Source organism: Heptranchias perlo, chromosome 36, assembly GCF_035084215.1.
Source record: "Heptranchias perlo isolate sHepPer1 chromosome 36, sHepPer1.hap1, whole genome shotgun sequence".
In the NCBI taxonomy this organism is placed as follows: domain Eukaryota; kingdom Metazoa; phylum Chordata; class Chondrichthyes; order Hexanchiformes; family Hexanchidae; genus Heptranchias; species Heptranchias perlo.
Window position 1 is genome coordinate 8,932,313 of NC_090360.1, and position 25,520 is coordinate 8,957,832.

Below are 25,520 nucleotides of genomic sequence, written 5' to 3' on the forward strand. Positions count from 1 at the left end.
TAAACAGGGGCAAACAGCTTGTGTTCTTCTGGTTTTACGTTTCCAGGAAAACACCGGAGATGCTGCAGAGGTAAAGAGTTGATTGCATCAATGCCTTCTCCACATTATCTTCAGTAAGTAGGTTTGGAATCCTTGCCAGAGACAACAAGTAACAGGGGAAGATTCCCTCTGTGCCCTTTGTGCAATAAGAGTGTGTGTATATATATATATATATATTTATTATGATTTTGTGACACATTTTGTGCACAGAAGCAATCTCCCCCGCAAAATGAATGAAGCTGGGCAGATAAAGAGAACATTTTAAAAGAGAAAGAAATTAAGCACACTGAAGAACTGTTGCTTAAATCAAGAACACATAAGAGTAAAAGTTTAGAAACAAGTTTAGCAACTTAAAAGAAGAGAGTTTTCATGGGTAAAACTGGTCATTGCCAGTAGCGCAAAACCTGCACACAGCCAATCGGCTGCCCGTGCTACACCGTGCCCACTGAAGTCAATGACGATCGGGTGCGGAGTAGAACGTGCTGCCGATTCGCTATCGCCCGTTTTGTGCGAATGACGAAGACCAATTTCACCTCCTTCATGTCTACCTAGATACAAAATGGTTTCTGATCTCACTGCCTTTGGGGGTTTGGAAAGAAATCAGAGAGGGTGAGGATTCCATGCCAGGCCACTCCTGGGCATCTCCTGTAGAAAAGCCAGCTTTCTTGTTTCGGAACAGAAAGCCGGGTCTTTGGGTGGCCTGGGTAGAATTTTTTCTGGTGACACTGAAGCCTATTTGTTTTTCTCCCCCCACTTTTAGGACTCCTCTAGGTTTAGGCATTAACCTTAAAATTCGAGCTCGGCCGTTCAGGGGAAATGTCCGAAAGCACTTCTTCACACAAAGGGTAGTGGAAATCTGTAACTCTCCCCCTAAAAATCTGTCGAGGCTGGGGGTCAATATGAAAATTTTAAAACGGAGATTGATAGATTTTTGGTGGCCAAGGGTATTAAGGGTTGCAGAACCAAGGCGGGTAGATGGGAGTTACAATACAGATCAGTCACGATCTGACTGATTGGCGGAACAGGCTCGAGGGGCTGAATGGCCTACTCCTGTTCCTAATTATTTAATTAATAAGATTCTTGAATTTTCATCATCAGCAAAGAAAACTCCAGGACACAAGCTTTGATACCAGTCTCCCCCCCAGTTTTGTTCTGGCCTCTCCCCTGTCCAGTTTGGGATATAGCGGAAGGTGAGAGAACCGTAATCTGCCAGTGTCCAGCTCAAGGGCTGAGGCCCAAAGGAGGAGGTCAACTGTTCAAGCCTTTTCAGTATGGGGAAAAAGGGATACAAACAGAATATGGTTATTATATCTTCTCCCCATGGCCTCCAAACCTCATACAGCCTGCTTCTACCTCCTTCCCAAGATCCAGAAAGACGACTGTCCTGGCAGACCTATCATTTCAGCTGCTGTACCCATTTACACCTCCTCTGGACCCATCTTTTGTTTCTTTACTTGTCCCATTACCACCTCCTTTTGCCTCGCACCATCATCCCTTTTGTCATTTAATCACTCCTGCCCTCCACCCTGTCACAGGCCTTTCCCTTCGTTCTTTCCCCCCATTTCCCCGGCTCTGCACTTGCTTAAAAACTGTGAAATCTCTATCTTCTTCCTGATGAAAGGTCGTCGACCTGAAACGTTAACTGTGTTTTCTCTCTTCACAGATGCTGCCTGACCTGCCGAGTGTTTCCAGCATTATTTCAGATTTCCAGCATCCGAAGTGTTTCGCTTTTGTTGATATAATTATGAGACTTGGAATCCTCAGATGGCAAAATATGAAACTTGGGCCAAAGGAAGGTCCAAATAAACATGTTTTGAACCCTAGATCTAACAGAATGAAACTTATTCCTGGAATCTGTGTTGCATATGAAGCTTTTTGGCTGCACGGGTTCCATGCATATCGAGCACAATAATTAGAAAGACAGGCTGAACAGCATCATCCAAATTTCCTAGTAACCAAAGTAAATGTTATTAAAACAGAGAAAGCCATGAATCAAATGTGCAATGGCTGCCTGCCAATTCTGAGCAGCCCTTTTCCACAGCTGTTGTAATATGAATTCAGTACTACCTTACCGGGAAGAATAGGGCACAATAAAAGGTGAGGATGTGCACACTGTAATGATACGGTAGCTAAACACACTTCAACACAAAGGTTAATATCTTTTTAATAGCTGCTGAATTGCTCGTTCAGATTATCCGAAAAAAGCAGTATTAACTTGTTTGCCAAAAAAACATGAAACATCATCGCTGCAAACTGTCTGGGAGCATTACGCAAGGCAGAATCCTGCTCCATCTGGCTGCATTGGTCACAGGATACCTTGCTTTTACAAGTCCAAGACGTATCATTGCCCATGTGTGAAAGGGAAAAGAAACTGCATCAATCTGGTCGTGACCGGTCTCAGTCAGCATTGCAGTGTTTACATTTTTGATAAATCAATGGCTACCTTATTAATGATAGCATTTCTACTTTTGTATTCGATTTATTATACGATAATAACAGCTCAGTGTCACTGCTGAGATGCAACACATTGTTGAGTAGCCGAGAGGACAATCGGATGGTGGGGTCTGTGCACAAATTGTCAACGACGAGATGGTCTCAAGGTGCAGAGTCGAGACTCCTGCCTGGGTCGTGAACAGTCGAGAGGGTGTGTGGTTAAAGGAGCCAATGTGCACTCTGTTGCTGTCTAACATTAACCTACATTTGCCACAAGGGGGCAGATCTGTTTGCTTCCGTGACTGAAAAGGTTTTCTGTGCAGAAGCTCAGTGAACTGAAAGCACAAACTCTTTAACCAGACACAATCCAGTCTCCGACCATTTAAATACACTCTGAGCAAGTGTAGAACAACAAGGAAACATGGCAACTGGCTCAGACTTCATATTAAGCATTGCTGGTGCTTTCTATTTGGTTTTCTATTTCTGGCACAGGGACAGTCTGAATTGTATAAAACTTCAATGCACTGTGCTATGCACTTCCAGACATAATATGAGATAGTGACTAATAAATCCATTAAGGAATTCAGGAGAAACTTCTTTAGCCAGAGAGTGGTTAGAATGTGGAAATTGCTACCACAAGAAGTAGTTGAGGTGAATAGCATAGATGCATTTAAGGGGAAGCTGGATAATTACCTGAGGGAGAAAGGGATGTTGATAAAATTATGAGGAGAGATTACATAAACTAGGCTTGTATTCCCTGGAATATACAAGGTTATGAGGTGATTTGATTGAGGTTTTTAGGATTTTGAAGGGAATTGATAGGGTAGATAGAGAGAAACTTTTTCCACTGGTGGAGAGTCTAGGACAAGGGGACATAACCTTTAAATCAGAGGCAGGCCATTCAGGAGAGAAGTTAGAAAACACTTCTTCACACAAAGGGCGGAACAGTGTCCCACAAAATGCAATAGATGCTAGCTCAATTAATAATATTAAATCTGAGATCAATAGATTTTGCTAGCCAAGGGTATTAAGGGACATGAAGCCAAGGCGGGTAAATGGAGTTAGGATACAGATCAGCCATGATCTCACTGAATGGCGGATCAGGCGCGATGGGCTGAATGGCCTCCTCCTGTTCCTATGAATAGAGGATATGTTGATGGGGTGAAATGAATTAAGCTGGGAGGAGGCTCATGTGGAGCATAAACACCGGCATGGACCAGTTGGGCCGAATGGCCTGTTTCTGTGTTGTACATTCTATGTAGTTCTATGTAACAATACAGAGTTATTGTATTAAACAGATTAACAGAGCAGCCAATAACTCAAACAGTTCATGTCCCTGCCAACTTTGTATGGGGCAAAGATGCCTCCAAAAGAGCTCACAGCTCACAAGATAACCCTGCGCAATAAAGTTTCTCTTGGCGAAAGTACTTCCCACGGCCAGCAGCGAGATATAAACATCTCCAGACACGAAGCTCACCCAATAACTTGCCAACAAAAGGACATGTGAGTTACGTTCATCCTTGCAGCTACAGATATTTCTCATACCTCACTGTTACAATATGTTCTTGTGTTTGTGGGACATTTTGCTCAAAAATTATTTTCCCAATTTTCTCCCTTCGTCACTCCAAGATGTTGTCTCCTTGCTGGGGGACAAGTCCATGTGTGCTGGTTACTTTCCAATATGTCATCCAACAGGCCGTTTTCCATGAGTGAGTGAGTGGGTGCAGGCAGGCTATTTGACTGTGGGAGCATTGCCGCTAAGTCCAATTATGTTGTCACCCTATGCGGGCATAAGCAATTCCAACAGGGATTGTTGGATAGCAAATCAGGAGTGGCAATCCAGGCCAATTTTTTTCCTCCCTAACCCAGGGGCACTGAGGCCAATTAGAGCACACCCGGCTGAGACCAGCTATCTCAGAAGAGACCAGCGATCGAACATTGGACTGTGTGGCTCGGCAACTCACTGCGTAAATCTGCTAAGCCATTGGGGTGCCTTCAAAAATACTTTAAAAAAAAAACAATGAATCTCAGAACACAGCACTAATCATCGAAAACCATGTTTACCAGTAGGAGAGGCAAGGCAAGTTCCTGCAGACATGGTCCCCTCTTCTCGAGTACTGCCAGCAGTGAGTAAGTGCTTAGACCTCCTCTCAAACTGGGAGGGCTCCAAACTTTCTCAACAAGTCTGGTCCCTGGGAGGGGGGGGGGGCGGGTGGAGAGGGTTGAGCTGGAAGAGTAGTGGTGGAAACAAGGGGGAGAGGGTACTAGGAAACCGGTTCCTTCGCCCAACTCATCCTTCAAATCGGCCTAGGCCAAAGACCCAACGGAATTGGGGGACCCACCACTTTCCTTCCCCTCTCTTTTTGTGTTTAATGGAGAAAAAGGGGAGGGATTAGTATTCCCTGCTGTGGGTGAGCAGCTGGAGCACATTTATCATTGGTTTGCATTTTCTAGGTCTATCTGCAAAACTTAACGATAAACGAACTTCCAGCTCATGACGGGGAAATCATCACAGGTCATAGCAGTGAGCCGTACAGACAAGAAAAGTCTCAAAGTCCATCCACAGATCTCTACAATTCCCTCCACAGACTCTGCTGTTCACTTTAGTGTCCCAAGGAGGGGAAAATAACTAGGGTTCTGTTGCAGATCACTGGTTAGGCCTCAGTTGAGTATTGAGTCCAATTCGATGCACCGCACTTTAGGAAGGATGGCAAGGCCTTGGAGAGGGTACAGAGGAGATTTACTAGAATGGTACGGGGATGAGGGACTTCAATTATGTGGAGAGACTGGAGAAGCTGGGGTTGTTCTCCTTAGAACAGAGAAGGTTAAGGGGAGATTTAATAGAGGTGTTCAAAATTATGAGGGGTTTTGATGGAGTAGATAGGGAGAAACTATTTCCACTGGCAGGTGGGTCGGTAACCAGAGGACACAGATTTAAGATAATTGACAAAAAAAACAAGGTGGAGATGAGGTGAAATGTTTTTACACAGCGAGTTGTTATGATCTGGAATGCACTGCTTGAAAGGGCAATGGAAGCAGATTCAATAGTAACTTTCAAACGGGAATTGAATAAATACTTGAAAAGGAAAAATCTGCCGGGCTATGGGGAAAGAGTGGGGAAGTGGGACTAATTTGATCGCTCTTTCAAAGAGCCGGTACAGGCACAAAGGGCTGAATGGCCTCCTTCTGTGCTGAATGATTCCATGATCACTATCCAGTGACGACTGTGTGTCCTCGTGCACGTGTGCGTATGTGAGAAAACGGAATCGTCAATGATGACTCCCATGAACAAATAGCCGCGTGACAAACATTGCCCAACGTCACTCATGAACAGTGAGGATCTGCCAACTTGGTTAAGGTGCATGAACAACCACACAGCCGCCACTGTCTTCAGGAGAGGGTGAAATAGGGGAGAATTAAAAAAAAAAGAAATCAGATGTTCACCTTTATTGTAAAAAGATCGTAGCCCAGTGCTTTTAAAGGACTTGAGAAAAGTGTGGAAGTGGGAGGGGGACTAAAGAAGGTGATTAAAAAGCAAATGGGGAGAGCTGACCCCTCCCACACTGTTGGGATGATCACCAATATTCAGAACACCCCAAAACATCTATAAACACTGATCGCTGCTAACTGTGTAAAATACAGAAGAGTAGAAGCTTAATTAATTTCGCTGAGACACATATATATGCAATGCATGTTGCAGTGCTTTTAAATATTTACACATTCTGCACAATTTCTTATCCCACTCATTAATAGTGAACTGCACGGAAACCTTTTACAATGCTAATGTCATAATGATGCCAAGAGGCTAAATGGGTTTTAATTTGCCTCCCAAACGCAATAAAGCTCTAAACTAATCCGTTTCTAAAGGCTGCAGAGAGGGTCAGAGAAAATAAAAGGATAGTGTCTCTATAATTAAAATAACATTGCAATGGGTGGGTGTCTTAAGGTCTGCAGGGAGTCTTGTACCATCTGAAGCTGTACTCTCAGTATCAGTGTAAAATAATGGCATTTCCCATTTTTTCCTTGAAATTCTTCTGTCTCATGATCACAACAACTTGCATTTATATAGCGTCTTTAATGTTCCAATTATTTCCCAAGAATCAAGGGAATACATGCTGAGTCATGAAGGGAGAGATTCAGAGGAGTGAGTGAAAGCAAGGTTGAAAAAGCTTCTGGAGGCAGAGAGAGGCAAGGGTCTAAGGAGGGAGGCAGAGAAATACATCGAGTTACATCTATGCTGACGTTTATGCTCCGCACAAGCCTCCTCCCTCCCTACTTCATCCAACTCTATCAGGATGCCCTTCTATTCCTTTCTCCCTCATGTGCTTATCTAGCTTCTCCTTCAAAGCATCAATGCTATTTGCCTCAACTACTCCTAGTGGTAGCACATTCCAAATTCTTACCACTCTTTGGGTAAAGAAGATTCTCCTGAATTCCCTATTGGATTTATTAGCGACTATTTTATATTTATGACCTCTAGTTTTGGACTCCCCCACAAGCGTAAACATTTTCTCAACGTCTACCCTATCAAACTCTTTCATTGTCTTAAAGACCTCTATCGGGTCACCCCTCCGCCATCTCTTTTCCAGCTCGTTCAGCCTTTCCTGATGAGGATATCCTCTCAGTTCTGGTATCAACCTTGTGAATCTTTTTTGCACCCTCACCAATGCCTCCATATCCTTTCTATAATATGGAGACCAGAACTGTGCACAATACTCCAAGTGTGGTCCAACCAAGGTTCTTTACAAGTTTAACATAACTTATTTGTTTTTCAATTCTGTTCCACGAGAAATGAACCCTAGTGCTTGATTTGCCTTTTTTATGGCCTTGTTAACTTGTGTCGTTACTTTTAGTGATTTGTGTATCTGTACCCTTAGATCCTTTTGCTCCTCTATCCCGTTTAGACTCTTATTATCCAGTATGTGGCCTCCTTATTCTTCCTACCAAAATGCACCACCTCATACTTATCTATACTGAAATTCATTTGCAAATAACACGCCCATTCTGCAAGTTTATTCATGTCCTCTTGCATTTTGACGCATTCTTCCTTTGTATTAACTCCACCCCCCAATTTGGTGTCATCCGCAAATTTTGAAATTGTACTTCTAATTCCCGAATCCAAATCGTTAATGTAAATTGTGAACAACAGTGCTCCCAGCACCAATCTCTATGGAACACCACTTCCCACCTTTTGCCAGTCTGAGTAGCTACCCTTAACCCCTACTCTCTATTTTCTGTTTTGTAGCCAGCTTGCTATCCATTCTGCTACCTGTCCCTGACTCCACATGCTCTGAACTTAGCCATGAGTTTACACGGTACCTTATCAAAGGCCTTTTGAAAATCCAAATATATTACATCTACTACATTACCCTTGTCTACTCTTTCTGTTATTTCTTCAAAGAATTCAATAAGGTTGATCAAGCATGACCTTCCCTTCTAAAAGATAGGGAGGGAGGGAAGGAAAAAAAGAGAGAAAGAGAAAAGGAAAGGGGGGAGGGAGGGAGAGAAGGAGGGAGGGAAAGAAAGATAGAAAGAACAAACTTGTATTTATGTAGCATCTTTCATGTCTTCCTGACATCCCAAAGCACTTTACAACGAATGGTTTAATTTGAAGTGTAGTCACTGTTGTACTGTTGTTAAGAGTAGGTTTAAAGTGGTTGGATGTTTGGCCACCAATGGTGGGGCGAAGGGAGGGGGATGCACGAGAGGTCGGAGTCAGAAGACCACTGGCTGTGGGAGGGGATATCAGGTTGGAGAATATTGCAGAGATCGGGTTGTGGAGGCCATGGAGGGATTTGAAGACAAGTATGAGTATTTCTACATTATTAGGAAACTTTACCCAATTTATTGATGAAATCAACACTGTGCAATAAATCCAGGACTAAAGTGTTTATAGTTCTGAAGAAGGGTCGACGCCTAAACTGTAAACTTTTTAAAAATTTCAGTTGCTGATAGACTTGCTGTGTATTTCGAGCATTTTCTAGAGTATGTGACGAACCACTCATTGTCATAAATCTATCATTAAAAAAAATACATGCCGGAAGCTTGGGTGGTGCAGCACGTCAGATAATGACCGAGGTTTAAATCCAGCCCTGACTGATGGCGTGAAAATGTCCTCTAACTGTTGGCTGTGACCACCTTATGTGAAATGAGTTTGGACTGTCTCAATCCAGATCCCAGTGGACGTGGCCCGGCAGAACAAAACTGCCTGTGTAAACTGGACACGTTGTAATTCCACCCTCCCATCAGTGATGGTGCTGCAGTACCTCAACTGTGCATCTTCCACCTCAGTCTGCACTGCAGAGAAACTCTTATCCCGCAACCAACTCTACTTCGTGCTTCCCAAATTGGCATATGTTTTGTGAGAATATTATATAAAAATAAGGGCTTTAATATCAGGGCTGAATTAGGTCTGTATGCTCTGGTCCAATTATCCCCCACATATAACGCCATTTCGCCTGAATACTATACTTGGTCTTGAATTTCCGTGTGGGTGAAGCCGTGTGAGATTGACCAGTAATTTATGAAAAATCTTACAGCTGTGCACACTTCCTGCCAGCTTTTTCCATTATAAATTCCGAGGTTAACTTTCGTGCTGTAATTCACCTCCTCCTCCCGATGGAGGTGCTGCAGTGCCACCAGAAGTGAGAGGATGTCATTACAGTGTGATAAGTTTACATAGGCCACTCCCTTTATAAATATGGATATAGGAATTTATTATGGAAAGATAAAAAGACAGAATGTATGACTTTAAAATGGGGACCGAATTACACCTGCATCCCTTGGTCCAATTATCCTTTTCCTTCTAATGCCTTTCACCTAAAGATCACACTTAAGTTTTCATTTCTTATGTGCAACACCGCGGGTAACTGACCTAAGTAAAGGGTTCAGAGTTCATTGATCAACCACTCAAGCCTCATTCTAGAAGTTCAGGATGACCAAATCCCTCAAGAGTCCTGCAGCCTTGTAAAGGACTCCATGTTATCTTTAATTCTTTAAAAAAACAAAGAAATTTGGCTACTGGCAGCTAATAACTGGTCCTGCATTATATTCCACATCTTCAGTGGAGTTTGAAACACTAAATATATCCCCCTAAGCAACCAAAAAGGTGTAGCTGTCAAGATATTAGTGCCAACTGAACCATGAGGTAAAGTCTGGATCTAGTTTTGTCCCTGGCTTGAATCAGAAAACCTCCCACAGCCGAATGATTTAACATGAGATTTTCCTTATCTTTTGTGGGGCAGTAACTTGCCATTTAGAGCATTGAAAGGAGCAGTTCCCCCCCCCTCTAGACTTTGGCAGCAGAATAGAAAGGTTTTTAAAACTGAAACGTATTTATTGTTACTGATGTAAACATCTCACATCAGGCAGTGTGTGAAGCGGAAGAAAAAAACTACGTCGCTCCTTATCACATCTCTCAGGAACACTGCAAATTGCTTCACATAGAATGAATCACTGTGAAGTACAGTGACTGTTAGGTAGGCAAACACAGCAGCCATTTTACACACAAGGCCACACAAACAGCTTTGAGATGAACTACCAATAAATCAGTGTTTTTTGGAGTTTTGGTTGAGACACGATTGTTGGCCTGGATACCAGAACTTCCTGCTTTTCTTTGAATACTGCTATGGGATCTTTAAGTTCACACATTTCAATACAGATGTCAATATAACTGGTTTTCAAGTGAAACACATCAATTATGAAAGCACGAGCAATATCTTGTAAATAACCCTCAATGTCAAGAATTTAAAGTAATACCCCCTTGATAAAACACATTAAAATGTAATATATTTTCTCTCTCACTTTCATACTGTACCCTTGCCTACTGATTTAACAGAAGCAAACAAGCCCCTGGTAATGTCCTGAGGCATAAGCTCACAACTTCCTGCTTGGAGATCACAGTAATGTTACCCGGGGACCGCAACAGGTGCAAAGAGGTCATTTCTGTCTAATGACAATGATCCCATGACCTCACAGGGGTCAATGACCCTTGCAGTGTACTCTTGCTGGAGAGTTGAAAAGCAAGCCGGCCAACCAAAACAAAGCACAACACATGATGCCTGCATGTTGCTTTAACCTCGTATCATCGGGGGAATGACAGGAGCCAGGTTCCACAACAACATCGAGAAAATATCTTGGACACTGCCCTAACATACCGTCAAGCAGCCCATCAGACTCTGCTCAAAGGGTCGTTGGAATGCGCGTGGATCACCACACCAGTCAAGGAGTTCGGTGGCGGCAGTCTGGAAGTTTGCAGGGTTCTGTAAGTGCTGCAAAAAGGAGAGAGAAGAGACACTCAGTTTACCTCGTGGCAAGTGAAAATAACATTTAAAACATTCACTCATATGCAGGTTGACTTAGGAACATAGGAACAGGAGTAGGCCATTCAGCCCCTCGTGCCTGCTCCGCCATTTGATAAGATCATGGCTGATCTGTGATCTAACGCCTTTGGCCCATATCCCTTAATACCTTTGAATGCCAAAAAGCTACCTATCTCAGATATAAATTTAGCAATTGAGCTAGTATCAATTGCCGTTTGCGGAAGAGAGTTCCAAACTTCGACAACCCCAATCAGATGTACACTGCTCCAGTGAGCCACCATGCAACTTACTGGAAACTTAAGTTCCCTGAATGTGGCGGCATTCCCAAGGTTATATTTTTAGTAGGTTGGAACTCACAGAAAGCAAAGTTTCCCAGCAGAACAGGAACTGCCACATTTTAAATGTAGAGCCTGCCCTCTGCGGAACATTTCTTCTGGGTTTTCCTATAATCAGCCTGAGCACCTCCAGATTAGAAGAGGGGAAATCAGCCAGGTTGTTATCTAGTCACGGGTGAGCGTATGCATGTGTGTGCGCATACGTGCATGTATATGTGGGTATGTATGTGTATATGTATGTATATATACACGTGTGTGCATGTAAATGTATGTGTGATTGTTTATATATGTATGTGTGCATATGAAGTCGATAAAATAATGAGGGGCATAGATAAGGTAGATAGTCAAAATCTTTTCCCAAAGGTAGGGGAGTCTATAACGAGGGGGCATAGATTTAAGGTGAGAGGGGAGAGGTACAAAAGGGTCCAGAGGGGCAATTTTTTCACTCAAAGGGTGGTGAGTGTCTGGAACGAGCTGCCAGAGGCAGTAGTAGAGGCGGGTACAATTTTGTCTTTTAAAAAGCATTTGGACAGTTACATGGGTAAGATGGGTATAGAGGGATATGGGTTAAGTGCAGGCAATTGGGACTAGCTTAGTGGTATAAACTGGGCGACATGGACATGTTGGGCCGAACGGCCTGATTCCATGTTGTAAACTTCTATGATTCTATATATGTTTGTGTACATGTTTGCATGTGTATATATATTTGTGTGCGTGTTTTTATGTATGTGCATGTGTATATATGTGTGTATGTGTATGTGCGTGTTTGCATGTGTATGTGTGTGTTTATATATATTTGTGTGTATATTTGTGCGTGTATGTGTACGTGTACACATGTCTGTCAGGTGAGGATAGAATCAGTCCCCCTTTATCAAATAGCCTGGCAACACTCGATGCCTAGGTTCAAACATAAAGAATGGGACATGTCCTGGAGGGCAACACCTGGGAGGTGTGGACCCGAACCCTTGCATCACGAGAGGGGGAGGAAAGGAGAAAAACTGGCAAAATAGAAGAACAAAAACTTTTTCCTCGTCATTACAAAATGAAACCCTGCAGCGGTGTTATAATCATTGCACTAACACATGATGCCGTGAATCTCTGGTGAGCCCACTTGGCAAAGTTTGCAATCTCAATATCAGAAGACGCTCAGGAACGAACAAGAAAAAAATCAGAGTGCAAGTGACTGGTCAGCTGGGTCTGCCAGCGGGATAAGGTGGCTGGGTTTAGTAGAGTAAATACAGGAGCCAGCTCACAGGCATTGGTCTCCGGAAATCTGAATTGAAACAAAGCCAATAGAAGAGCGATTTAAAAGATGACGTAACAGGGAAGATTCCCAAATCTGATGCTCCAAACATCTCGGACTTTCTGAACGTGGGCTGTGTGCTCAGTGCCAGCCCCGACTGGGAGCATTAGAAATCGGGCTCACCCCTATCAGGCCAGTATTAGAGTTGCAGTCACTGTTCTGTTCCACATGTCAATTAATAACTATCTCCAAAGTCAGTGGCAAAATAGATTAAAACCCATAATTATACAGCTCTAAAATTTCACGTGTATCCATTACCTGCAGTATACACAAGAGTTCTGGCTCCCTCCTCCACTGTCCTGCTGTTGGCAAAGATTGGTAGGTTTTCCAACAAGTGTACTGAGATAAGGGTTCCTTTGTGCATTCAGCTTGCTGAAGACAATGAACCATTAATCTCCATGCTTGAGTCTGAGAACACTTTTTTTTTTACAGATAAGGGAGAAGGAAATCTGTATCTCTGTCCGGTTTCCACGCAAAAAACTGACTTTGGGAAGAGAAGGATTCTCAATGACGGCGCCAATAAGTTCTTTCTCCATTGGAAAAATTAACATACGAGTTCAACATGAAGGGGTGTGGGGGAAAACTTCCTGAAATGCATTATGTGTCCAGTGGTCCTACAGTACTGTTCAAAAATAAACACTCTACCTACTAAAAATTAACATCAGCAGGTTGAAAGTGGCAGGACAAATTGATAAAAATTGTTAACAAAGCATAAGGGATCGCTGGCTTTATAAATAGAGGCATGGAGTACAAAAGCAAGGAAGTTATGCTAAGCTTTTATAAATCGTTGGTGTATTATCTCCAATTCTGGGCACCACACTTTAGGAAGGATGTCAAGACCTTGGGGAAGCTGCAGGGGAGATTTACCAGAATGATAGCAGGAATGAGGGACTTCAGTTACGTGGATAGACTGGAGAAGCTGGGATTGTTCTCCAGAGAGCAGAGAAGGTTAAGGGGAGATTTAATAGAGGTGTTCAAAACCATGAAGGGTTTTGATAGAGTAAATAAGGAGAAACTGTTTCTACTGGCAGGAAGGTCGAAAACTAGAGGACACAGCTTTAAGGTAATTGGCAAAAGAACTCGAGGGGAGATGAGGGCAAATGTTTTTACGCAGCGAGTTGTTATGATCTGGAATTCACTGCCTGAAAGGGCGGTGGAAGCAGATTCAATAGTAACTTTCAAAAGGGAATTGGATAAATACTTGAAAAGGAAAAAAACTGCAGGGTTATGGGAAAAGAGCAGACGAGTGGGATTAATTGGATAGCTCTTTCAAAGGGCCGGCACAGGCATGATGGGCCAAATGGACTCCTTCAGTGCTGTAAGATTCTATGATTCAGGTTTCACACTAAAATGTAAAGCATATTGGGGGAGATTTCCTCTGTGCTTTATGAGTAATGAATGGGTTTATGATTTCATTACACAGTTCATCTTCCCTTTCCTTGAACTGGATTTTTAAACTTTCCTAGAGAACAGTATCGATATATAATTACATATCTGTGCATGCATGCACTTCCTGTTGTCATGATTTTTGGTAATGCTTTTGTACCAACATTTAATATTGAACCTGCCTATGTAAACAATTAGAATGGAAATCCTGTATATAAACAGACACCATCTTGTATATTTAAAAAAAAATTATATTCATCAACTGAGCACGTTTATAATTTTAAAATGTTTTTCTAGATGTTATATGGTGAAAAATATGCACTTATTTTGGAAGCTGCAAAGGACTTACAGCACGGAGCAGGTCGAAGTCCGATACAACCACTTCATCACTTTGTTCTTTTAAGTTCCTATGAGGTTATATATCTTAACATAGCATTTCAATAACCACAGGTAGATGACGGATTGGGTTTCCCCTCCTGGCCTGAATCTTTTATTATTTCTTGCCATGTGCCCCAGATAACTATCCTTTTTAAAACAACTGTCTGTTTTGATGCACTGTTTTGCTCTTTAATCCTCCCCTCTTGCTCATCCTAGGCCGACTCCTCGCTCCTTTGAAGATTAGTTCTTGTAACCTGCAGCGACGTTTGACAAATGCCCCACCACTCACCTTCATCTCATCGACACCAAGGTCTGTGACCTTAAGGCTAAGGTTACAGCATTCTCACTGAATCTAATCCTGACTTATACTTGCGATCTTTTGTTGCACTTAGAACTGATAAGGACATGTCGGCATGCGGGCTAGCAACCTAGGAAAAAACTCTCCAAACAATACGATGCCAGAGGAATTCAGAACGCAAACCAGTTTCTCACCAAACAGGTCCCCAAGTTCTCTGCTGGTTGATCATGCTGAGCTGAAAAGACAAGTTCCACTGTCGACTCACAGATAAAAATTGGAAGTTCAAAAAATATAATTACATCCAAACCTATGGAGTTACTGTATGGAAACCTTAGACATGAAGGTTAAGGTACTACATTAGGCTGAGGAGATATCATTTGCCTCACAGCCACCGTATTGATTAACAGGCCTCAAAATATGACCATAACCCAGTTTCCACAAGTGCAGTATTTTCATCACAAAGACAAGGGAGCTTTCCAATTCATATTTATTGATCCTTTTCCCACCAAATTTTCCCTTTTGATTTTTGTCACCCAACCCCTTTGTCTCCTGAAGGTGGCAACTCACACTCGAGTACAGGTCAAAGGGCAGTGGCAGCATTCTGGCCGAATCGTAAGAACATAAGAAATAGCAGCAGGAGTAGGCCATACGGCCCCTCGAGCCTGCTCCGCCAGTCAATAAGATCATGGCTAATCTTCTACCTCAACTCCACTTTTCCGCCCCATCCCCATATCCCTTGATTCCCTTAGTGTCCAAAAACCTATCGATCTCAGTCATGAATATACTTAATGGCCTCTGGGGTAAGAGAATTCTAAAGATTCACAAACGTCTGAGTGAAGAAATTTTTCCTCGTCTCGGTCCTAAATGAATCACCTATTGTGTTGTCCGATTCATGGAGCAGCACAGGTGTGAAGACGAAAAGGACTCTGTTCCACAACACACCACAACAGAAGCTTAGTCCCTCAGATTTTAGTTTCCGCTGGGGAGGAAGCTTCTGGCCCCCATTTGGGGCCTCCCCAAAGTGGCCTCCCCACAGTGGCAACGCTGAGATGAGGAACTCGGGGTGTGTGAAGGACAGTAGGGATGAACTGACCTGCAGGCAGTTAGTGTCATGGTGTGTGGTGTCTCCAACACACCACACCACAGCCCCCACTGAAGTAACACAGTCCTTGAAGTTACACCAGAGACCGCACTTGGTAACTCCTAGTCTGTGTGGCTCACATCCAACCTGGGCAATGGACTTACCAACTGAGACATCAGGAGAGCTTAATGTTTTACATAACGTCGTTGAAAACGAGAAGCATGTCCCGAAGAAGGCCTTTAATGGTGCACTGACAACTAGGAAGCGATTTCATGGTGGTCAGTAAAGGAGATATAAAGACTGCTTAAAAGTGACTTTGAAGCAGTGCAAAATAGACACCCTTATGTGGGTACAATTTTCTCAAGATAAGAAAGCATGGCAAAAAACTGCCCATGAAGGCACCTCCTACTATGAGGCCCATCGTGTTGCCAATGCTGAGTACAAACGCCAGCTGAGGAAGTCTCGCTTGTAAAATCAAGATCCTCAACCTGGTGTACCCAGGGTCTGCTGTTCAATCTGTGGTCGCTTGGTCCGAGCAAAAATAGATCTCATCAGTCACCAAAAAACTTACTGCAGAAAATGAAATGATGCTCCGGTCGTTGTCTTCCATATCAAAGGACGAGTGACGAAATAATATTGTGTTTTTCTTAAAGCATTATAAGTGGTAGCAGTACAATAATCCATGTGCATGTGGAATGTGGCACTGTGCCATTCTGAAGATGGCATCGGCTATGCCCCGTATTACAGGAGTTCTGAAGAAGTCCTTGGGTGTATCATGCCATGTGACCGCTATGTTACTGCTGCTGCAATACTGGGACATGACGTAACCGTTATATAATTAAGAGACTGCAGACTCGAATTCTATACCAGCTATACACAGGCAATTAGGGGCTGTTTGTCACTCAACAATCATCCCAACAGCAAAGTAAACTAGTGCAGCATAGGGGAATTATAATTAACACAAGACGCATGTTTCCAGTGTGAGGCTTCCAACCGAAGCTGGCATTTCTAATTAAAAATTACACATGATCACATTGTGCCAATTTATTTCATATTTTAAATTGCATTAACACGCGAAAGAAGAAAAACGAGTTCAGCATAACTGAAGCCGTATCATCGTTGGTGCAGCTTGGTGTGGTCTAATCGACATTGTATGCTCTGCGTTTAGCTAACCTTCCATCTCAGCAATGTCTTCTGCATTCACAACAACAAATAAGATGAGTGTGAACACGCTGGAATTGGGTTTAAACATACTGTGAATTGCTCCAACGTCAATGTTTTTAAAAAAAATCTACTAAATTATTCCTGGTCGCTAAGAGGAGCAATTTCATCCTGAATTTTATTGCTAACGTTTGATTTCGGATTTTGGTTCTCCATCCCCGATCCCCCCCACAACCAGCCCACGCTCTGCCTGCACCGACCCTCTTTCCTCTTTTACAGGCTGCTGCATCTCAGCAGGGCCGGGGCTTTTACAGAAACAATTTCCCCCTTGGGGACCAGCTAAAATTAATGTCAGCTGCCCGCTGCCTCTCCAGCAATGACATAGTGGAGCTTCTGTAGCACAGCGAATTCTTTCGGATCAGCAAAGCTGAAAGGAAATAAACTGCTGCAGTCACGTTAGACACCTCAAAGACAAAAATAAAAATAAAGAATTAGACACAAATATCCAGATACTGAGGATGCTTTGCTGTAATGAGGCGGTCTGTTTAAAAGAACATTTAATCAGAGATTAAGGTCACGCCCCATACATTCTACATGGTTTGCTTAATGTGAACAAATGGATAAGCAGACTTTGCTTGTCACTTGGGTGATTCTAGTGAGAGCCAGACCTCGGGTAATATTATGCACATGTTATTCTCAATTTTAACGGTAACAGTTATGTGTGGAGCTGCAGAGTACAAGACGAGAAAGCTACACTGAATTCTGTTCAGTCCAGCTAAGCTGATTAACAAGACCAATAAATGACCAAATATAGATGTGTGAAATAAGAAAGTGAGCCAGCTCAGTCCACTGGTTGGACCTTCTAACTGTCGGTAATACTGTAGGAGGCCAGAGAAAGATTCGCTATTATTAATTCTCCTCAGCCTGTTTACTTTGCATGATGCCATAACTTCACTGGACTTCACTCAGACTGAACCTGAGGGATGGAACTGGGCAAGTACATTGTTTGTACATGAACGTAAATACAACTCCCTTCATTTGGAGTGGAGCCAAATGAAAAACAATATTACAGGGGACCTGATGGCAATGTGGTCTGCAATACTGCTCCTTAACTTCAGACGTGGGTTTGAAACAAGCCCAGGCTAATTGGACGAAGGCCTTATTGGTGTGTAAAGGTTCTATGTGACGTGAGTTTGGGCAGTATCAATTCCACTCTTAGAAGGTGCAAACCCACAGCACCAAACTGCCCCAAGATAGGCAATGTCACTCAGAGAGGCCGTAACGATGACTGGTGCAGAAGATCGAATGTTACAGCGCAGTATGAGGTAATGCTCTCATGGGGCTGCCCAGATAGCACAAAAAAAAACACTTCTTTTAAATCCACGAGATTCTTTGTGCAGAATTCCCCACAAGCCAAGTTACCAAATTGGTACTGTGCTATCAGGGTTGATACCAAGAAGAAGCTATGGCACCTGCCCACAGGGAGAGCAAGTTATCTCAAGATGTTCTCTCGTACCTCCAGGTTGCAGGTTCCTCACTCGTTCACGTTGTCCCACCAGATGGTGATGGGGCTCCATCCCTTGGGTTGTCTGTCACTCAAAACCCAACTACTTCAACTGGCAGATAGTCCGACCATACCTGTGTGGGCCACGGTGTACCTCAATGTGCGCGTGTATATAAAAAGTGCCATCTCAAAAGAGACCTCACTCCGATTCAAACCATAGCATCGGCCAGCTGGGCAAGCAAACAATAATCCCAGATAAGTCACAACCAACACCATCCCAGCCTCTCAGGAAGCTGTGCGTTCACAAGTCTCCGGTGGTGAAGTAATAGCGATACAAATCAGAATCCCAAAAATATCATTAAGCCTAGAACTGGTCGAAGAAAATTCTAATGGGTTGGTCTCTTTTCTAAAATTCTCATTTACTCACTGTGCTGCTGTTCTTCCATTTTACCACATTCTCTTCTATTTTTAACTTTAGTTTTAAAAAAAAAACTTTTCCTTATTTTTCTAACCCATATAATTCTAGCTTTTCTGTATCTGTTTTCATTTAAAAATGAACTCTTTAATGCTTTACCTGTTCTCCCTTACCTCCCAGGTGCCATTGGCCATTTGAGGTGGGCGTCCATTCCAAACATGGGCCTCTGACTGATTTTTAGCCAAATGAGGCCTAATTAGTTGAAGACTGACATCCTCTCCTGATCAGTGGACTCTTCCTGGGGTTCGATTCCACAGGTGTGGCCGACCTCTGAACCTCGCCCAAATGGCCCATGGGACAGTGAACATGGAGGGCACGACATCTGAACCCATCCATTCCTCACCCAATGTTGCACTCAGAAACTATCCAACAGGATACTGAGCTGGAGCAGGAACCCTGGCTGACATTTTCCCTCTGTAGCCCTGGCAGATTGAGACAACTGTATGTCAGCCAACTCAACATAGACCAGGGATCAAACCTGGCATCTTTATCATCCGTACAAGTGTTTGCACACTTTATAAGTGCAGCTAACAGAAGGAGACTAGGTTCCCCTTCATTGGCTGCACACACCATAGTGTGAACAAGCCTGGCTTCACTGTCCCAACGATATCACAAACCCAATAAAATATGGGTCTACGATTCTGCCGTCGTGATAAGAGAGGCCGCTTTAGCAGTGTGGGCCTGAGGGGTTGGTGCAGAGACTGCTCTCCTGCGACCCGTACTGAAGGCAAGCCAAATATAAAATCAGCTTATGGCTTGGTTCCAGACTAAACAGTAATACTTACCCACTGAACCATTTGGAGAGGCAGATAAGTATTTTTCTTCATGAAATAAATTGTGGCATTTTGTTGTGTGTTTACAAAACAATGCATTTACAAAAAAAAATGTCCTTTCAAGGGCATCAATGTCTCTTCAAAAAGGGGGATTTTGATCAAACTGCTACCCAGCCGCTCAAGTCTATCGAGGATGAACGGTTGCACTTTGTATTCAGTCCCAATTTGATCCTCAAGAGTTCACTATTAACCTTTAATCAGCAGTTTACTGAGAATGAATCTAAATCAGCCAAGTGCGCAGACACAGGACTGGGGATTTTGTAGCCTTACCTGTTTTATACACTGCAGCCGATCGTTCGTCTGCTGAATGTGTCTGTCCATGGAGGTTACTGTGTTCATCTTTATTGTCTCTTCCTGGCTTCTACCTGAAAGCCATTAAACTTTTCCGCTCTGCAAGATAAACAGAAAACTGAATCATTGATCGGGGATTTGAGAGCACAGCCAATCCGCTCAAACAGATCACAGATGGCACAGAGCTGTTTGTCTTCTCAGGTGACAAGAGATCGCAGTGACTGAGTGTGTAAGGCATTGCATTCCAATGCCATGTGTCACCTAGCGACACCTGACCAGGAACGCACAGCTTCCTGCCAGCAGCAACTGCAGAACCAGCACCGAAACTTGATTCAAATGGAGGTAATGGAAATTTTTACATTTCATATCACTACATTCAGAGGTATGTGCTTCTGATTCACCACCTCAGCCTTAATGTTCTCCGATAGTAGGAGTGCAATTTGCCTTGGGACAATTAAGCAATAGTCAAGGCAAGAATACAGCTCTTTTTGTACTGCAAGTTTACTCCAAGCTAAATCCAAAATCAATTTGGCTCCAAGTGTTTTTTTTTAAAAGATATAATTTTATTTTTCATGGTGAGGGATGTCAATCCTAGGGAATGGGACTCTTCTCATTTCAGGCTCTCAGTGTCAGCATCAAGCACTCCCGGTGTCAGGTATAGCACATCCAGATGTGAAGTTCCCTCTACTGACCTCAGTCCCAATTCGGAAGAGCACCCCTACCACACCAATGGGACACTTGTTCCATTTCCCATACAAACCACCCTGAACGGGATTACCAATTGGTGCCGAATTGTGGACAGTTTCATGCTGTAGGCTTATGCCCACTAGAACTGGATTGAGACCTCGTTGAAACTCATTCATAACAGTCAAGGGGAGGGGGAGACTTTCATCCCATCAGTCTGGGCTGGATTTCAACCTAGGTCCCAGAGAGGAAAGCTCAGCATCGTTTTGTTTTACATTGAGCAGCATTGGTAGAGGGACTGGGGTTGGTGACTGAAGGCAAGTTAATAGAAGCAGGTTTAGAGGAGGCATTTGAAGAAGAGGAGAGTGGTAGCAAAGTGGATGGGTTTCGAGTGCATGTTCCAGAGTCTGGGGTCAAGACAGCTGAAGGTTCTGTGGTTGATGGAGGAGAAGGTGGGAGAGATGGAAAGAGGGGATGAGGGGCTGCAAAGGTGCTTTGGGACATTTCTCAAAGATGTGACAAGGGGCAGTTTAAATGCAAAATGCATTAGAAATCAATTTGGTTACTGTTCAAGTATTCATGCTTAATGCCAGAGAAATACATTCCCACAATGTACAGCACAGAACTACAACAATGAACATAGAAGACAAAGTGACCCGTGGACCATTGCATTATCTCTGCATATTTCAAATGGTTTTCACAGCAGCTGTAAAAATGTAATAAAATTTTCCACCAATTCCTCCGATATTAAATTTACAGGCCTTTAATCCTGACCTACTGTTACAAATTTGCAGCAAGTCACAATCTAATTCCAAACAGGGGAGCAGGTAAATCTGTATCATTGATGAGGTGAACTTTATTCAGCCAATTCAATCATAATTAAAACCGTCCGTGCAAGAACTTTTTCAACAAAAAAGGGAAAACCACAGCCGTGAGACTCACACTCATCAGAACCTAAACTCGTCTCGAAACTGTGTTCAGTCCGAATGTTCTGAAACTCACCCAGTGCCTGAATACACAAACTCGGGTTCACTTTAGGAAAAAAGAAAGACTTGCATTTATATAGTGCCTTTCACGACCCAAGGACCGCCCAAAGCGCTTTCCAGCCAATGAAGTACTGTTTGAAGTGTAGACACTGATGTAATGTAGGAAACGTGGCAGCCATACAGCAAGCTCCCACAAACAGCAATGTGATAGTGACCAGATAAACTGTTTTAGTGGTGCTGGTTGAGGGATAAATATTGGCGAGGACACCAGGGAGAACGCACCTGGTCTACTGCAAAGTAGAGCCATGGGATCTTTGAGGGCCTCGGTTTAACGTCTCATGCGAAAGACAGCGCCTCTGACAGTGCAATATTCACTCAGTACTGCACTGAAATTCCAGCCTAGATTATGTGCTCAAGTCCCTGGAGTGAGACTTGAACCCACAACCTTCTGACTCAGAGGCGAGAGTGCTACCAAAACACCACCAAATGTTCTTAAGAGATAAAATATTCTCAAGACCACAAGATTAATACAGATGAGGGAGGAAATTCAGCCCACTTTAGCTCAGCCCTCGTCGAACTCATATGGTTTTCAAATTGCGGTCCCCAGACCATAGGGAGTCCGTGAAGGAATCGCAGGGAGTCTGCACAGCCATAAGACTGCTACATTTGTTGACTTACTAGCACATTATTTATGTCATTGTAAATTAACAGCCTTTTTTTTTAAGCAATGACGCAGTTTTCCTTTGGGCAGCTGACGCTATCTTTTGAAGTTAGGACGTGTAATGTCGTCAATTCTCGTGCAAGTTAAATCAATTCATTCTTTTTGAGGAATTTGAGCTTATATTTTCTATTTAGTTATCCAGTATCGGAGGCTGTCACACAGTAGCTCTCCCAAATGCTCTGTGGGGAAATGTGCCATAAGATGTGGTAGTAAGCCATACGGGTCAGCCATGATCTAATTAAATGGCAGAACAGGCTCGAGGGGCCGAACAGCCCACTCCTGTTCCTATGTTCCACACAGGTCAGGAAGGTTCCACTTTCAATCACTGGTCTGTGCTGGGTTAGCTCACCTCAACCTGTGGCAACGACACAGCCTCGAGAAATTCGGGCCAGGGAGGGGGACGTAAATAAAGAGCTCTCAGCGTTCCTGCAACTATTCAGTGTCTCCTGCTGGAAGGTGCTGATGGGTGGATATTAGACGAGCTGCGTATCACTCTCTATGGTCAAACAGCCTGCCCAGACCTAAGGGTCTAAGCTCAGAGAGGAAGTATGGCCACCTGGGAGAGGCTGCAGAGGACTACAGGTGCCTGTGGAATCTCACCTCAGCAACAGGCAGAGTCTTCAGGAGAGGATGGGACAATTGGGAAGAGGGGGGCAGGAAACGAGAAAAAAAGTCACATTGGCTCCCTCAGCTCCACCGTTGTTGACTGCTCTTTCAACCACAAAGCCTTTGGTTCTCTGGATCTCTTTCTCCTCCAAGCCCCCAGAACCCCACATTGTTGCTACCTCACTCCCTGCTTCCAAAAATGTTTCAAAACTCTTCCTTTCATCCGTGCCCTGGCCCCCTCACCCAACCCTCTCTGTTTTCCCCATTCCTTCCTGTCCGTTTACCCTCCTCAATCTAAAGCACTTTGAAAAGGCTTTATGTACGCCTTTGTGCTGTAAACAGCAGCTTGGCGTTTAGAATGTCGTGCGCACAAATTCATCCAGACTTTAGTGTTTACATTTCCGAGGCAATCAACAGATCAGAAATGTTGGTGTAGGAGATGACAGAAACAAATTGTTCTTCTTAAAAACATGATTATTCAAATTCCCGAAAACGTCCATGCAGTCTTTGCATAAAAAAAGCGTGCAACCGACTGAATTCGACCTCAACACAATTTGCTTTTGGCTAAGAATAAAGCACAATACAAACGACGGCAGACTTTAAGGCACACTGCTCGTGCAAATCCCACACTTGCAGCCATCTGAGAGGTCTGTGTGACATGGATAAAGCTCTGCTTTGTCTTTAGTCCCATTACAAGAGGGAGCAACAGGCATTTCAGGAACCTTCCTAATGCACACAACCCTACAGCCCAATTCCTGATCCTAATGGCATAATAATAATAAAATTTTGCGGGCAAAAAAAAAAAAATCAGAAATATTAAACAGATGCTGAAACCACAGGTTCAGTGTTAGCCAATCTGACATACTCTTCTTTGGAACCATTTACAGCACATGGATATTACACAACTCGTCAAGAATACCACAAACATTTTGAGTTAGTGATTTTGTATTTCGCTAGCCTCACGCACGCTAATGGAGTTCTAACCCAGATAAATGGTCTGACATGCTGAAATCCTCAGCACATTTACTTTTTAACCCATGATTGAAAGTGATTGCGAGTGTGCCCGAGTGGAAGTCAGCTGTTTCTTTAATAACGCATTAACCACATTTATGGCACGCAGCTCCTTTCATTCCTCCCAAAACTTTCGCACGCGTCAAATATCAACCTCACACGCGGAGTGAAGGCGGGTAAATGGTGTTGAGGTGCACGCCAGCCATGATCTAATTGAATGGCGGCAGAGGCTCAAGGGGCTGAATGGCCTACTTCCGTTCCTAAGTTCCAACATATTACATGATTCTAAGAAACAAATTTTCTGAGTTCTCTTTTTTATTGTGAAGTCTTCGCATCTCCCGTCCCCATTTCCCCACCATTGCTGCCAGAGTGTTCAGGCACCTCGATCGTACGCCTTGGAATTCTCTGTCTAAACCTCTCCACCTTCAATAACCTCCTCAAGGTCCATCACTTTGACCAACCTTTCAGTCAACCCTTCTAATCTCTCCTTTCCAGCTCGATGTCCAATCTCCTTACAACTACTTGCGAAGTGCGTCAGGAAATTTTCTTATGGCCCTATTTAAATGCTTTTGTTGTTGGACGTCCAGTTTGTACAAGAACGACTCAATGGGGAACTGCAGCTTTCACACGTACTCACGGCTTTACATTAAAAGACTGTTTCTCTTCAGGTATTTCACCTGTAATTAATCCAACATTTATACACGAGGTGTCCTGGGGTCTGTACATCATGGTCACTCTCACTTATGTCCACTACATGTCATGTGGTATCTTAATCAGGTCACATGACATCACTTTCTACCTGATGCTCATCATGTACCATTTGTTAATGGTGCAAATGTCTGTAGAAAAAATATATTTTTAATTCCTGTTTCAATGCCTTATTCATTTAGGAATTAAATAAAAAGGAGGTGTTGAATTGGATGAAACCAGATGAGCACATAATGGAGGCTGACACTCCAGTACAGTACTGCGAGTGCTGCATTGTCAGAGGCGCTATCTTTAAGAGGACTTCTGCCTGTTTAGCAGGATGCTAAAGATCCCATGCCATTATTTGAAGATGTGGAGATGCCAGTGATGGACTGGGGTGGACAAATGTAAGGAACTTACAACACCAGGTTATAGTCCAACAAATTTATTTTAAAATCACAAGCTTTCGGAGATTATCCCCTTCGTCAGGTGAATGAGTGAAAAGGTTCTCAAATTGCATATCTTATACTAGGCTGGGACAGCATCACACCAATCAAAAGGTGATGACGACGAACACCTCGCTAAGGCCATCCCCACGCCTCCACTACTCGCCTTTAAACAGCCACCCAACCTCAAACAAACCATCGTTCGCAGCAAGTTACCCAGTTTTCAGGAGAACAGCGTCCACGACACCACACAACCCTGCCACGGCAACCTCTGCAAGACATGCCAGATCATCGACACAGATACCACCATCACACGAGAGGACACCACCCACCAGATACATGGTTCATACTCCTGTGACTCGGCCAACGTTGTCTACCTCATACGTTGCAGGAAAGGATGCCCCGGAGCATGGTACATTGGCGAGACCATGCAGACACTGCGACAACGGATGAACGGACACTGCGCAACGATCACCAGACAGGAGGGTTCCCTCCCAGTCGGGGAACACTTTAGCAGTCAAGGACATTCAGCCACTGATCT

At 43.5% G+C, this 25,520-nt stretch overlaps 1 protein-coding gene across 11 annotated transcripts in view; it reads right to left on the bottom strand.

Annotated features, from left to right (window-relative positions):
- zmiz1a (zinc finger, MIZ-type containing 1a) overlaps positions 1-25,520 on the bottom strand; it is a 375,723-nt gene that overhangs the window by 140,477 nt on the left and 209,726 nt on the right. For all 11 annotated transcript variants that reach the window (XM_067972517.1, XM_067972508.1, XM_067972512.1 and 8 more), the window contains exons 3-4: positions 19,818-19,937; positions 10,629-10,742 (exon numbers count right to left, since the gene is read on the bottom strand). In XM_067972517.1, coding sequence (XP_067828618.1) covers positions 10,629-10,742; positions 19,818-19,886 — 183 coding nt within the window. In that variant the 5' untranslated portion in view covers positions 19,887-19,937. The remainder of the gene's footprint in view (positions 1-10,628; positions 10,743-19,817; positions 19,938-25,520) is intronic.